The sequence below is a fragment of the Myxocyprinus asiaticus genome, chromosome 4, assembly GCF_019703515.2.
Source record: "Myxocyprinus asiaticus isolate MX2 ecotype Aquarium Trade chromosome 4, UBuf_Myxa_2, whole genome shotgun sequence".
Classification (NCBI taxonomy): Eukaryota; Metazoa; Chordata; class Actinopteri; order Cypriniformes; family Catostomidae; genus Myxocyprinus; species Myxocyprinus asiaticus.
Window position 1 is genome coordinate 20,458,503 of NC_059347.1, and position 16,348 is coordinate 20,474,850.

Here is a 16,348-nt window from a genome sequence, read left to right on the forward strand (position 1 = left end):
GACAAAATAAACTTTTAGCAGATATACACTTTTACATACTTTCCTTTTTCAAGAGAAAAGACCAAATATTTACCTTCTCCTAATACCATCTTCAACTGACTAACAATAGCAGGTAACAAGTCATGGTTCACAGTTGTGATGTAAACTAAAGGCTATTGGCTATTTACTGTATACTCTATTCAATAGGAAATATGTCCACACAGGAAAGAAAACTGCGATCTTCAAGCCATTTCATGGGGATTTTAATATATACACATATACATATATACACATATACATATATATATATATATATATATATATATATATATATATATATATATATATATATATATATATATATATATTTATAGCTATTAGATTCAATTATTTATTTATTTTTTGACTCAAATCAGTGATTTTTTTTTTTTATTTTTTTTTTTTACTGAATATTTAAAAAAATATCACAGTCAAAAAGAACAATTCCATAATTACATGAATAAAGCTGAACTCATACCAGTGTAAGGTAGCAAACAGTTGCATTTGTATCCGGCCACATCATCAATGCAGGTTCCTTGGTTCAAGCAAGGGTTGGAGGCACATTCATTGATATTAGTTTGGCAGTTAGGACCTACAATCAAATGTTAGATAGACACAGCGAGTTTGAGTCAGGGTCAGTAGGGAGACCACACAGTTGTACATTAGCGGAGTAAATCATACTAACCACTGAAGCCAGCACGGCATGTGCAGACGTAGCCACTGGTCATGTCCTTACAGGTGCCTCCATTCATACAGGGGTTGGACTCACATTCATTGTTGTTGATGTCGCAGTTGATGCCACTCCAGCCCGAATCACAAATACAGTTATATCTGTATGAAACAAGATATTTATTTTATATTTTTCTTATAGACTTGGAACTGTTAGCCTCTTCACTGGCTTGAAAATGCATTTAAAACCAGCCTTATTTGGTTGCCGGTTTCACATGGATTCTAGCTGGTCATTTATGGTCAATAGCTGGTGCAGGTTGGTCTAAATGGTTGATCAGCAGGACTCTCAGAAAGTGGACCCGAATTTGTACTGGTTGACCATCTTGGGCAAGCTGTTTAGGGCTGGTCGAGGACAAGCTCAAAAAATTAGCTGCTATGTTCTGAAAATCAGCTTGACCACCTTTAGCTGGTATCAGTCACATTGTTTAGTAGGTTTAAAGCGGTCATGGCATGGCAAAAAAAAAAAAAGTCGGTTCACTTATAATATTAGTATTTTTTGCACAAAAAAACCTGTCATTTCTTTGTAAAACATGACAATATTTCACCCTCATTCTGACCCTCTGTCTGAAATGCTAGGTTTTGGTACTGCTTCTCCTTTAAGACTTGACATTAAACGCCCACTGTTGTGATTGGCTCTGTGCTCTTGACTGACGTGCTCTCTACTTGCCATCTCATTGCTAGTGGGTGGGGCTACAGAGGTGAAGTAGGTGCTGATGTGTTATTGTGGAGGCAGTCAGATGCAAATGTCTACCACAGTGACATCACAATGTGGAGGAAGTAGAGAACGAGTCGTTTTGGCAGCTTGGTTTCAACAAATGCTCTTTTTGCAGTGAGGAGGAAGTTTTGAGTTCTGAAACTTACAGTGTGTTTTAATTGTACACTGACCCCTTATGTTAAAAGATCATGGAAAATTGTATTTCTCATGCCATGACCTGTTTAAAAAAAATCTATTATTTGTAAAAATTACAGCTGATTGTATGTTTGTTTTGTAAGAATTATTTGCCATAGAAATCAAATATGCAGTGTGTATATGTTTAAAAATAGTACACACCCATTGACTTTGTCTTCACAATGTCCATGGATACAGGGGTTGCTAAGGCATTCATTGAGTTGTGATTGACAGGTAGTGTCATGGTAGCCCTCTTTGCACAAACATGTAAAGCCATTGACTCCATCAACGCAGGTTCCACCATTGTGACAGGGGTTGATGGCACATTCATCAATGTTGATATTACACATTTTCCCTACAAAAAAAGAAAGAATTATAACAAAGGTTGAAAAGAGTCATATTTTCAAAACCTTGATCAAATTCTTGTTGTTGATGTCAAGGCTGAGTGTTATCATTTTTAAAATAGAGTAACTAATGCTTCAAGAATCAAACTTTGCAAGCCGTAAGTCCTGAATCGACACCATTCAATTCAACTGGCCATTCCCTTTTTTTCTTGAAATCCTAGGCTTAAGGCCCAGCTTTTAGACTCCACTTCAGGCAGCACCACTATTCACCAAACACAATGCCTAGCATAAAGGCAGGGGTTTCGTTTGTCACTTGTCTTTAAAGCACCGGCCAACTTCCCCCTTTTAAAAGATCGACTTTCACAAATCTTTTGCAAATCTTTTCTTCTTTCAAACTCCCAGATGTCCTGGAGATCTTTTGGCTGTATGGGGGAGTGGGGTGGCTTGCGTGTCTGTTCGGCAGGTGGGGGATTGGGCGAGACTGTAAGCCAACACCGCAGCCTGGGCAGAGTGTGTGCTCGCTGGCCAGCTGTCTCTCCCCACCCTGCTTTGTTGTCTGTCTCACCTGTTGAACTCTTTGTTGACTCCCTGTCTCTTCTACAATGATAAGACCTGGGCTAAACATACCACCTACAACTCAAGAGAGAGCTGCTAAAACCAAATACAGAGCAACATTTTATTGCTCAGAGGTCACTCTTTCAAAGCTTAGGAGTGTTAAAAGATAATGCTTTAATTAAGTATTAACTTTGTCTCAGATGTTTCTCCTAAAATACCTGGAGCAATAGAAATAGACACAGAGACAATAATTTTGACAGACAGTAAGAGTACAGAGCTATAACATTTATTGTGGATTTAATGTGGATGGCCCAGAGAAATGGGTGAGTGCATATTCAAATCTCTGATTTTTGATTGCAGAGTTGACATTGTTATGCTAACTCCCACTAGACTTGGCCATTAAATTAGACCCACCCCAATTTCTTTTTTTTTTTTCCTCTCTCCAAAACTCACCCCCGAAAAACATGTCAGTCAGCATGATGTCAGCAAACCCAAACATATAAAAGGCAAAGAGGCAGAGAGCTTTCTCTGATTGGCTATATCAGTGGTCACCAATTAGCGGACCGCGGTCTGGATCCCGGACTGGTTCCATCCGGACCGCGAGATATCATGACAATGGTTGCCCCATCTCACCATTTCTACACTTTAGGTTAGCAGCATGACAAAACAATGGAGCAGTGTACACCTCAAGCATTCCGGGGCGTAGATAGCACTGATTTTTCAGCGCTGTATCCTTGAATAATTTTCTCTAGAACCGAACACCCTTCATTTAAGCACTCCGCACGCCTTGCCTGTCTCCCCTGGCCCGCGACATGAGGCACCGCATAGTAGAGCTGCAGACATGGTTATTTTAACGACAGTAGAAATACAGTGAGCAGCAATATTGATGGATAATGACATCTTTTGCTAAAACACACTGCAGAAAATGAAAATTAGGTAAAGTGAAACAATCCTCATGTGTCTGACATGATTCTGACGGTTCAGCTAAGCAAGGTTTGTGATAGGACAATTTATCGTCGTTCCAGATCGCCCTTTAGACTATAAACGTTTTTTTGTTTTGTTTTTTGTCTAAAATTAGCTTTAATCAGAAATGTTTCGAGCCTATTGATAGTAAACAAATAGATTTTTGTTTACATTTTGTGAAAATTAATCAGTCAGAGATAACATCATCTTTGGCATAGATGGCAAAAAAGACAACCAAAACTCTGAAATTACGAGTTCTCTGCTTATTATGAAAAAAATTTCCATTATTTGATTGTCAGGCCATTTATACTTAACTATAGCAAACAGTATTTTTAAACTGTACTATTTTGATGTATTGTTTGTTCGTTTTTGATAGATTCACATATCAAGGATAATATAAGAATAGTTCATTAAGACTTTTACATTACCTACATTTTCTCTCAGGGGGTTACCCGTACCCCTATACGGTATCCTTCCTCAGTCACAAGGCCTCCTATGACCCCATATATATATATATATATATATATATATATATATATATATATATATATATATATATATATATATATAAACGGTAGAAGATCCCTCATAGCCCGCTTCTTTGGTTGTCTTTGGGCCACCGATATCCTCACTCTTGCCCTCATTAAGAGACTTTTTTGACTGTTTCAGATTTTTTATTTTATTATTATTATTATTATTATTATTATTATTTTACAAAGTACTATTGCTGCCAACTTTATATAAATTACATTATTCCAAATAAATGAGCATTTCTTACACATGGTCATTAGTCAGAATGGCTATGAAACAAGTTATTATTGTCCAGACCTTTGGTGGGACGAAAATGTCGAGACCGGACATCTTGGAACTTTAACTGAATACCCCTGGGCTATATTGGCAGATTGGATAAAACATCAAACGAACATGGGTGCACATCAAAAGTGAATGCATGAAAGCACCCTAAAACCCTCATATATCTAAAATGGACCAAAATGAGATCTGAGCCCACTTTCAAGGCCAGGGACTGGGTCTTTTTTCACTCAGTTCACTTTTTGGTCCACTTAAAGGGGTCTGAGTTTGGTTCTTTGTGTGAAAACAGTCTGACACCACTCACCTGTGTATCCTGGTTCACAGGCACACTCATAACCATTGATCTTGTCAATGCACCTTCCATAATCGCATGGATTACTCTTACAGTCATCTAGATTGATCTCACAGTTCACACCTATGAACACAATAGTAGGCAATGTAAATGTCCAGAAAAACTTTCAACTTTGATTAATAAGTTAAACATTTGCAGATTTCAGCCTAGAATAGTTGTAGTGGCACCTGCTGTTCCTTTGGGGCAGACACATAAGTAAGCGTTCTCACGATCCTGGCAGGTGCCTCCATTTTGGCACGGCTGACTCAGACACTCATTAATATTGGTCTCACACAGACGGCCTGTGTAACCTGCACGGCAGTAACAGGTGAAGGATGCCAGGCCATCTTTACAGGTGCCGTAGTGACATGGGTTTGACAGACACTCATCTACATCCGTTTCACAGTGCTGCCCAGTGTATCCTAAAAGGAAAACTCAATTTCATTTTTTGAATCTATTAAGAAACAGGGCTCACATACTTTTGATCAATGAATTTCCATGTCATTCCTGGTTCCATGTTATTTCCCTCTAAAAGTTTAAACACTCTGGCTCTGTGGCACAAAAAAACATTGCATTGTTTGCTTGAGCATTCCAACCAGGGGTGTGTTTCCCATATAACAACGTAACTCACTGCTTAACCACCATAGTACGATGCATCGTTGGAGAAATTAACTAGAGAGTCACGACTGTTTTCTGAAACCATAGTAACTATGTTGCACATCCTTTGTATAAACCACGTTGGTTCAATAACATAGAGCTGTCATTAATGACGTTACGCAGGGGGTGGAGTAATAACTTTTGCAGAGATCAAATCGATATCAAATTGAAATAGCTCATTTACTCGTATAGAAAGCGGTTGAATGTGGGAAAGCTGCTGAAAACAGAAAAGCTGGATGCACTGTGTAATGCAACAGATGCTGCAATAGTGGGGTTTTCCTCTACATCAGACTTCGGGGTTCCCCCGATGCACTTGAGCACATACGCACAAGCGCACTCTTCAAAAACATAAAAGCCTTTTCCATCAGAAACCGTGAGTTATAAAGTGCTTTCTCTTAACAGTCTTTAACCTGTTTACGTGACGTTTCAGAACGGCGATTTCTGCAAAACCCCGGAATAATTTTCTTAAAGGGATAGTTCACAAATGAAAATGTTCTCATCATTTACTCACCCTTATGCCATCCCAGATGTGTAAGACTTTCTTTCATCTGTTGAACTCAAATGAAGATTTTCAGAAGAATTACTTAGTTCTGTTGGTCCACACAATGTAAGTGAATGGGTGCCAAAATTTAGATGCTCCAAAAATCACATATGTCAGTGTTAAATTCATATGACACTATGGGTTAAATCAATGTCTTCAGAAGCGATATGATAGGTGTGGATGAGAAATAGATCAATATTTCAGTCTTTTTGCTACTATAAATTCTCCTCCCTGCTCAGTCAATCTCCACTTTAACTTTTACTTTCACCTTCTTCTTCTTGTGTTTTTGGTTGTTGGCACCCATTCACTTGCATTGTGAGAACCTATAGAGCTAAAATATTCTTCTAAAAATCTTCATCTGAGAATTTTCATTTTTGGGTGAACTATCCCTTTAAATGCATCTAAACATGTTCAAAGTGTTGGCAGAATGAAAGATATACAGTATATGGAATGGAAGACATGGAAGCCTCAGCGAAGTCAAATAAAAAACTATGCTTCTAACCACATGTGGAGAGCTGTAGATCCAACCACTCAACTTTTCGATTCTGTTTGAATGTTCGTTGGAACTACGGTTTTGGTAAACACTAAATCGTTGAACCATGCTGGTAACGACGGAACCTGCAACAATAGTTGTCTAACGATGCTTTTGGGAAATGCATGCCAGCACGACACCAATGGCATGAGTTTGGGGCTGGACTATCTGTTTGTTTCACCAATTGGCGGTGGGTGAAATGTTCAGGGAAACCTGTTAGGAAATTACACTTTGGGGCACATTCATGAAACATGAGCAGAACAAATGTTTGTGTAAATCGTTCGTAAAGCCATTCTGGCATAAATTCTTGGATTCATGAAAGTTTTCTTATTTTCAAAGTGTGTAATTCGTAAGGCCTCTGAACGTTCTGTGTTCTTTCAGACAAACTGCCATGATTACATTTTGATAGAAGCTAAATTAAATAATAATAAAAAAAAATAAATAAATAAAAAAAATATATATATATATATATATATATATATATATATATATATATATATATATATTAAAGGAGTAAAAGTAACCTTTTTTTTTCTTTTTAAACCATATGCTTAATTGAAAACGTTTCTTTGATGCTTGCATTAATTACTTCCCAAGTACAGTTTATTCCCAATCCTACTTCTTACTTTTTATATAATTTTTCGAGCATGAGTGCTTGGCATTTTCGAAAACAAACAAACAAACAAACAAAACAAAAACAAAGAATGTCCTCAAATGTGACTGGTTGGACAGTTTCTTCTTTTGATATGAGCTTTATAATTTAGGTTTACTATTTCAGTATAGGGATCTATAAATCACATTCAGTTGATAACGTATGGTGTTAATGCTGTTAAATCTATAAATAAACATATCGCGTGAATGTGCGTTCACAATACAACGGAAAAAAATAGAAAAATTCCCGCACACTGTCATTTAGCTAGCAAATCTTTATTAGTTCACAGCGTTTTGGTCAAAGACCTTCTTCAGGCATTCTATTCATTTCGCTAAAGATTCTACCAGTTGCAAGGGAAGTATATTACTGTTACCATTATAATTTAGCCTATACCTGAGAAGTTTCACCAATGATGATGGTGATGCGCTCAACTGAACCAGATAAGGTTAATGGTGATGGACCTCCTCCTGCTGACATGAACTGATTTTTTTTTTCACTAAACATTCATGTCAAAAAAAAAAAAAACAATTTTTTTTTAACTTCTTTGGACTATTCGATTGCAGCCAGAACATACGATGACAGTAAGTTCTGTCATCATTTTAAAACCCTTTCATTACTGTTCCGCATTTCCCTATTTGAATTTAGTGTGTCCGATACCTTCCTTATAGGGCATTTTCATGGGCGTGGATTATGATAATTGTGAATGGCATATGCACACACCCCGTATTTCCAAATATTTGGAATTCTCTAACATGCACGTTTAACCAACAAATCTGGGGTGTACAAAGTGTTTGTGAATCGGAAGGAAAGCTTTCGTGAAGGTCCATTTTACGCAAAAATAACCAGAATTTACTCATATATCTATGAAAGTTTCATGAATGAGGTCCATTATTTTTAATATCCACAACTTTTTCAGGCCTCGACATCAAAAATGTAAAATTCCCAGATATTTCCAGATTTTTCATGAACATAGGAATGTTATCAATATATTTGTATTCATGAGATACAGGGTGATATTGTCATTCAATGGGAGACTAGCAGTTGTTCTACAAAACTTTAGATGTTGTACTAAATGTATTATTTCCCTGTTTTATAGAAAAAATTTTTTTTTTTAAGAAGTAACAAAACAACCAAGTGACTCTTCATACCTTCAGTGCACTGGCAGGTGTACTTGTTAGGCCCATCAATACACTTGGCCCCATTTTTACAGGGGGTGCTCGCACACTCATCGATGTCGAACTGGCACTGGCTACCAGAGAATCCTGAGGGGTGAAACAGGAGGAGGTGTGGGGAGAGGGAGAAGACAAAGGGGGAATGGGGAGGGGGACATTAAAATGATTTCTTTAGTTTGCACTGGCTTCATTCCTCCACACTCGTCTAGCATTCATTAATATTCTGCTTTCCTTCTCCCTTTCTCAGGTTTTCAAGCTGCTTCTCAACAAACCATCATAGTAAGAAGGGGAGAATTGGTAGAAGGGGGGTAGAAAACCTTCCAAGTCCTTCTGCCCAAGGGCACCAGACAAAAGAGGAACTGTCTATTCAATGGAATGCCAAGCCATGCCGGTTGCCTCCTTTGTCCCATAAAAGTTTTCCATCACAATGCGCATTCTCCAACCCAGCCTCGCCTCTCTCCTTCTCTACGTCTGTCTCACCAAAAGAGCCCCACGTAACCCCTGACCTCTTGCTATTCAGCTCCCCCGTTGCTCAGGAACCCCCAACATTTGTGCTTTCTCCCTCAGTTATTTTCATCCATTAAAGATGTCTGCTGTTCAAATATACAGTCTGAACACATTAAGGCTACAAATCCATCAGTGCTGAGACTTATGGGGCTTCTAACACAATAAATAAAACAACTAGATTAATGATTTTAGAGTGGGGCTTGCCCATGCAAAAGTGTTATGGATGTTTGCTTGGGCATTGCTAGATGATTCTTAAGGTGTTCAAGGAGGAGCTAAGGCATTGCTAGGTATCTGCTGGCGTGTTGCTAAGGTTATCTGAAAGGTTGTTCTGGCATAGCAAGGGGATGCAAGGGTGTTCTCTGAGGTTGATAGGGTAGTGCTAGGGGGCTGCTTGTTGTTTAGGTGGTTGCTAGGTGGCTCAAGTCAAAATATCCCAAGTCTCTATGATATTGTGGCTGCTACATATGGCTCGATTCCCTCCGTAAATGTAAGTCTAAAGGATTTTTTAAAACCTATTTTATTGTCTGCCAGGCAAAAATCGTACGTCCAAACAGTTAGAAAAGTAATTGCACAGCTCTTCTCAACATGCCACACAATTTGAGATATCACCCAAGTTTAATACTAAGGGTTAATACTTGCCTTAGCCACCAATACTTAATTCTTAACCAGCACATGCCATTTCCAGAGACCCACTGCTATCTGTAATTAAGGTCTGCTGTATGCAACTTCAAGAAAACAGAAATTTCTTCCGAACTTCTCAAATGCCACATTTAAAAAAGCGCCATTATGGTTGCCATAGATTCAGTGTTTACACTACTGAAAAGGAGCCCTGCATTGCATGCTGAAAAGGGGCTCTGATTTCCATCTGAAACTGTGAAGGGGCCTAGCCTCCACTTCTTCAGCTTATCACTTCTACACCACTCTTGGGGAGTCCCTGTAGGCCCCTCTACTCACACAACCACATCACGCCTGATATTGTACCTCCACTGTACCCCCTTTCATTTATGCATGAATTCCTCTGCATCCTAAATGTGTTTTTTTCCAATAAGAAGAGCCCTGTTCACAAACCTGCCTTTGATCTCTTTATGGGGTGCATGCTACATTTTCACCAAAATAACTTTCACGTTGCTGGAACTGGTCAAAGGATCAAAGTGAATCACACTAGAGGGAGAAAGTACCTCTACAAAAAAATGTATAAATCAAACATAAAAAAAATGTTGGACATCTGTAAACAACATTTCAAAATGTTTTGATGTAATAAAAGTTAAGTAATACAAACTTACAAAAATTACATTTTTCAAATTAAATACAATTAATTATATTAAAAATAAACATTTTCACAAATATATATATATATATATATATATATATATATATATACACACACACACACTCTCTACCGGTCAAAAGTGTTCCACCATATTAATTTATTTCATTATAAATCTAAAATGTAATAAAAAAAAATAAAAAATAAAAATTGTTGAAATGAATGACTTGGACCAAATAATAAAGAAAAGCGGCCACTAAGTGCCCAACATAGACGTGAACTCCTTCAGTACTGTTTAAAAATCATCCCAGGGTGATACCTCAAAATGTCAAGAGTACATGTTTGCAAAATCTAGGCAAAGGGTGACTACTTTGAAGATGCTAAAATATAACACAGTTTTGATTTATTTTGGATTTTTTTAGTCACAACATAATTCCCATATTTCCATTTCTATTATTCCATAGTTTTGATGACTTTACTATTATTCTAAAATGTGGGAAAAAAAAAAAAATTATAATAAAGAATGAGTGTTTCAAAACTTTTGACCAGTAGTGTATGTGTGTGTGTGTATATATATATATATATATATATATATATATATATATATATATATATATATATATATATATATATATATATACACACATACACACACACTGTATGGAATTTTGTGGAAGGCTACCCAAAACATTTGACCCAAGTTAAACAATTTAAAGGCAATTCTACCAAATACTAACAAAGTGTGTGTAAAATTCTGACCCACTGGTAATGTGATGAAAGAAATAAAAGCTGAAATAAATCATTCTCTCTACTATTATACTGACATTCATTCAAAATAAAGTAGTGATCCTAACTGACCTAAGATAAGGAATGTTTTCTATGATTAAATGTCAGGAATTGTGAAAAACTGAGTTTAAATGTATTTGGCTAAGGTGTATGTAAACTTCTGTCTATACATATACATACACACACACACACACACTTTAACGATTTTGCTTCCATAAACAAATAACTGACATAATTTCATTTTGGGACAAATCAATCTATATTTATCTTACATTATGCTATAAATGCAGTATAAAAGCAATAAAGAGTACTTTGCTATGCATAAATTAAATATACATCTGAACTCATTCAAGCAAAGACTGGCTGAAATTAAAACTTTCTAGAAGCTTCCATAAGGATAATTGGGAGTATTTTAGCCAGGGCTGGGAAAGCCTGCCTCAAGGCAGGATTAGTGTTCTTCTCTCTGTTCTGTCTTGGGGGGTGATTGACCCCTGTGTGCTCACCTGTGGGGCACTCGCATTGGTAGTTGTTGATCTTGTCGATGCACTTCCCATTGTTGAGGCAGGGCATGCTGGCGCACTCATCGTTATTGATCTGGCAGAAGACTCCCTCGTAGCCTGCCAATTAGCATAGGGGAAAAAGCTAAATTTTTAGCAAGAGAATTCAGCATGTCTTAGCGATGCCATCAGTGTTTCTTTTTGTGTATAATAAACCAAATGTGTGAGCTTTACTGTATGTAATCAGGAATCAGTATCATTAGTATTAAGACCCCAAGGAACTAATTATTGAAACTCAGGTTGGTCATGTGTGGTAATGACATCACCAATTTCTCAGGTTTTGGACACAGCCATTGCTTTAATGTTGTGAATGTTCTTCTTGATGAGATTTTATATCTATAAAGGAACAGAGTCTTTTGGTTACCTGGCATGCAAATGCAGTGGAAGCCTCCGATTTGATCCAAACATGTAGCATCATTCTGGCATGGATTGGACATGCACTCATTTATGTCCAGTTCACATCGAGCTCCCACATATCCCTGCTGACATTTACACTGGAAGGAGCCTTTTGTGTTGATACACTTTCCAGCATGTTCACAAGGGTTTGCACCTAGAACAGAGATAGTGAAGAAGAAAAAAAACAAAAAACATTTTCTTTTCAAACATTCCTTACAAAACGAACTGTGGAGGTACCTGTGGATAGCATCAGATTGTAATTCCATGGTACTTTGGTATATAATTCTGAATATGGTCAAAAATTAACTAGGGCTCGTGTGACAAAAAATTCCCCAGATATTTAAAATATGGAGGGGAAAAAAACCTGTGGTGAATTCCTATGCTTATTATCTAATATCAAACAGTGGATCAATATATTTCAAAATTCTATTCTAGGCCAATCTTGTGATTGCTTAGTGCCTCTGCAGACAGCGGAGTGACCTGTAACTGTCAAATATCTGCATTGTTGTTGAATATGTACAGTTGAAGTCAGAAGTTTACATACACCTTAGCCAAATACATTTAAACTCAGTTTTTCACAATTCCTGACATTTAATCATAGAAAACATTCCCTGTCTTAGGTCAGTTAGGATCACTATTTTAAGAATGTGAAAAGTCAGAATAATAGTAGAGAGAATTATTTATTTCAGCTTTTATATCTTTCATCACATCCCCAGTGGGTCAGAAGTTTACATACACTTTGTTAGTATTTGGTAGCATTGCCTTTAAATTGATTAACTTGGGTCAAATGTTTTGGGTAGCCTTCCACTAGCTTCTCACAATAAGTTGCTGGAATTTTGGCCCATTCCTCCAGACAGAACTGGTGTAACTGAGTCGGGTTTGGAGGCCTCCTTGCTCGCACACACTTTTTCAGTTCTGCCCACAAATTTTCTATCGGATTGAGGTCAGGGCTTTGTGATGGCCACTCCAATACCTTGACTTTGTTGTCCTTAAGCCATTTTGCCACAACTTTGGAGGTATGCTTGGGGTCATTGTCCATTTGGAAGACCATTTGTGACCGAGCTTTAACTTCCTGGCTGATGTCTTGAGATGTTGCTTCAATATATCCACATAGTTTTCCTTCCTCATGATGCCATCTTTTTTGTGAAGTGCACCAGTCCCTCCTGCAGCAAAGCACCTCCACACCATGATGCTGCCACCCCCATCCTCATCTCTAGGAGACAGAATGCGTCTCCTTCCTGAGCGGTATGATGGCTGTGTGGTCCCATGGTGTTTATGCTTGTGTACTATTGTTTGTACAGATGAACGTGGTACCTTCAGGCGTTTGGAAATTGCTCCCAAGGATGAACCAGACTTATGGAGGTCCACAATTTTTTTTCTGAGGTCTTGGCTGATTTCTATTGATTTCCTCATGATGTCAAGCAAAAAGGCACTGAGTTTGAAGGTAGGCCTTAAAATACATCCACAGGTACACCTCCAATTCCGTACACCCCCTATCAGAAGCTAATTGTCTAAAGGCTTGACATCATTTTCTGTAAATTTCCAAGCTGCTTAAAGGCAAAGTTAACTTAGTGAATGTAAACTTCTGACCCACTGGAATTTTGATATAGTCAATAAAAAGTGAAACAATCTGTCTGTAAAAACTTGTTGGAAAAATTATAGTTTGCTAATATGAATTAACCACTGTGAAGTGGTTAAAAAAAGTCAAGCTCAATCTACAGCATTTTTGGCATAATGCTGATTACCACAAAAATTTATTCATACTTGTCCCTCCTTTTCTTTAAAAAAAAAGAAAAGCAAAAACCGAAGTTTCAGTGAGGTACTTACAATGGAAGTGAAATGTGAAGGTTACAATTTTTATAAAAGCATTACATTAACTATTCTGTAAAAAGTCATATATTATTTGAGCTGTGCATTTGTTTAAATCCACATTGTGATGGTCATTTCAGGGTTTTAGGGTTTAAGGCATTACGTCATTATGGCAACAAAGTTGTAAAATTGGATATAACTTTACACATAAAAGGTTAGTAAGCGATTTTATCACACTAAAATCATGTTAACACGTATAGTGTTTAGGTCTTCTGGCTATCTTTTTGAAACAGTGAATATTTTAATGATTAGGGATTGGCCCTATTTACTTCCATTGTCATTTACTTCCATTAAGTACCTCACTGTAACCCAGATTTTTGAATTTTTTAAAGAAAAGGAGGGACACGTTGAAATAAATTTTTGCAGTAATCAATATTATGCCACAAATGCTGTTGACATTCCTATAAATTAATTGATTCAATTGAAGTATTTGACATAAATTGATTACAAAAGTGTTTCAGTATGGCTTTCATACAGGTACAGTAAAATGCCACTGACAATCAATTACATCGGAAAAAAGTTCATTTCTGACTCTGATACTGAATGATTTGCATGTAATTCAAGGTGCAGTACCTTAAAAGAATAGTTCACCCAAAAATGAAAATTCTCTCATGATTTACTCACCCTCATCCCATCCCAGATGTGTATGACTTTCTTTCTTCTGCAGAACAGAAATTAAGATATTTAGAAGAATATTTCAGCTCTGTAGGTCCTCACAATGCAAGTGAATGGGTGCCAAACTTTTGAAACTCAAAAATCCACATAAAGGGATCATAAAAGTAATCCGTATTACTCCAGTTGTTAAATTCATGTGTTCAGAAGGATGTGAATCACCAAAAACAGAAGAAGAAGAATGAGAAAGTGAAAGGCAGGGAGGAGAATTTATGGTAAAATAAAAATACTTAAATTTTGATTTGTTTCTCACCCATGCCTATAAAATCACTTCAGAATATATGGATTTAACCACCAGAGTCATCTGGAGTACTTTTATTTTGCCCTTATGTGGATTTTGGAGCTTCAAAGTTTTGGCACCCATTTATGGACCTAAAAAGCTGAGAAATACTTCTAAAAATCTTTGATTGTGTTCAGTAGAAGAAAGAAAGTCATACACATCTGAGATGGCATGAGGTTGAGTAAATGATAAGAGAATTTACATTTTTGGGTGAACTATCTCTTTAAATGAATACCATGGTACTACCATATTACATGTCCAAAAACATGATATTGTGATGGTAGGTGTAGAAGAAACCATGGTCTTAGAATGGTAACATGTCCAAAAAACTTCCACAACAGTACTGACACCGTTTACAGAGAAAATGAACTGTAAATATTCGCTTTTTAAAAAGAGGCCAATTCTCACCCAGCGAGCATTCATCAACATCTTGATCACAAGCTGGGCCAACATAACCCAGTGGACAGGTACAGATGGCCTTGCCGTTGACTGGATTGGTATCACAGTTTGAGCCTTTCTGACAGGGGTTACTAATACAAGCATCGTCCAAGTGACACAGCAGACCTAAACCAAATTAAAGCAAACCTTAATTGTCAGTTGCTTAACACATCTTGCACAGCAGATTTTAAATTATGCTCAGTAGATTTGCACAAAGCTTACTCGAATAACAGAAATTAGTGCCACAAACCATGACTCCGTGAGAAAGAAGCCATGAAAAACATGTTGTTGAAAAAAGCTATGCACACCTGTGCGACCGTGAGGGCATTCGCAGAGGAAGGAGGCCACCCGATCATGACATGTGGCTCCTGTGTGGCAGGCAGCATCTGCGCAGTCATCGATGTTCTCACTGCAGTCATCCCCTGTCCAGCCGTTCACACACACACAGTGATATCCACCCAGCGTGTTCAAGCAGGTGCCACCGTTCTGACAGGAATTGGGCATCAAATCGCACTCATTGACGTCTTCAGTACAAAACTGACCTGAGGAATTAGCATGCAGTATACAACCATTAGTTTTAAAACACTATATGGACCCCAAATTAAATGCCAGGGACTACAGTACATCCTTAAGTGGATGGATGGTGCTTTTTGTGCATTACTATTTTTATTTTGTAGAAACTGTTTTTAGAAGTAAGGCACTTAAGGTCATGTTATTTTTGTAAATATATATTTCCAATGTAGCAAGGCCTGGCATGCATTATTGCTTAAACATGTATTAAACATGAAATAATTAGTACCTGTCCACTCTGGCTTGCACTGGCAATTGTAAGTGTTGACTCCATCGACACATGTTCCTCTATTCAGGCAATGGTGGTCTAGGCAGTCATCAATGTTCTCCTCACAATTCTGACCACTAAAGCCTGGAAAGAATGAGGTAATATAACCCAAATATGGTTAAAAATCGATCTTTAAAAGGTTTCAGACCTTCCAAATTGTGTTAATAATAAAATCAGCACTGAATATGTAAGCCATGTTAAACTGACATGGATTACAAATATCTGAGGAACAGTTTGTTGACAGAATTCATGTTGTCTCACAATGGACTAAATATTTATATCAGATCGCGCAAAACAAATCCTTAAACACAAACATGCTAATTTATTTCCCAGTGTCAACAAAGGGATAAAGTGTTTGTGAAACTCCCAATTACATTCGAGAACAGTCGTTACTGCTGTTGCGGTCAACGGTCTTCCTCTTCTGAGAAGATTGGCAGTACCAGGTCTCACATGGAGGCACCAACGAAAACGACTCAACCGACTCAAACCACAATTTCCTACCATTTCACTCCAGAATACGCGGTTAGGATTTTTTTCAGAAACTG

General features: G+C 37.4%; 1 protein-coding gene and 1 long non-coding RNA gene across 3 annotated transcripts in view; one reads left to right on the top strand and one right to left on the bottom strand.

Annotated features, from left to right (window-relative positions):
• The window catches only part of LOC127433757 (uncharacterized), a 59,549-nt gene extending 50,796 nt beyond the window's left edge, over window positions 1–8,753 (top strand). The window contains exon 3 of the long non-coding RNA XR_007895920.1: window positions 8,441–8,753. This is a non-coding gene — a long non-coding RNA (uncharacterized LOC127433757). The remainder of the gene's footprint in view (window positions 1–8,440) is intronic.
• LOC127433671 (neurogenic locus notch homolog protein 1-like) overlaps window positions 1–16,348 on the bottom strand; it is a 98,672-nt gene that overhangs the window by 41,784 nt on the left and 40,540 nt on the right. For both annotated transcript variants that reach the window (XR_007895912.1, XM_051685766.1), the window contains exons 5-15: window positions 15,765–15,887; window positions 15,274–15,507; window positions 14,936–15,091; window positions 11,675–11,860; window positions 11,257–11,370; window positions 8,170–8,283; window positions 4,828–5,061; window positions 4,613–4,723; window positions 1,799–1,991; window positions 704–849; window positions 497–610 (exon numbers count right to left, since the gene is read on the bottom strand). Coding sequence is in view for 1 of the 2 variants with exons in the window: in XM_051685766.1 (XP_051541726.1) it covers window positions 497–610; window positions 704–849; window positions 1,799–1,991; window positions 4,613–4,723; window positions 4,828–5,061; window positions 8,170–8,283; window positions 11,257–11,370; window positions 11,675–11,860; window positions 14,936–15,091; window positions 15,274–15,507; window positions 15,765–15,887 (1,725 nt within the window). In the remaining variant the exon portion in view is untranslated. The remainder of the gene's footprint in view (window positions 1–496; window positions 611–703; window positions 850–1,798; window positions 1,992–4,612; window positions 4,724–4,827; window positions 5,062–8,169; window positions 8,284–11,256; window positions 11,371–11,674; window positions 11,861–14,935; window positions 15,092–15,273; window positions 15,508–15,764; window positions 15,888–16,348) is intronic.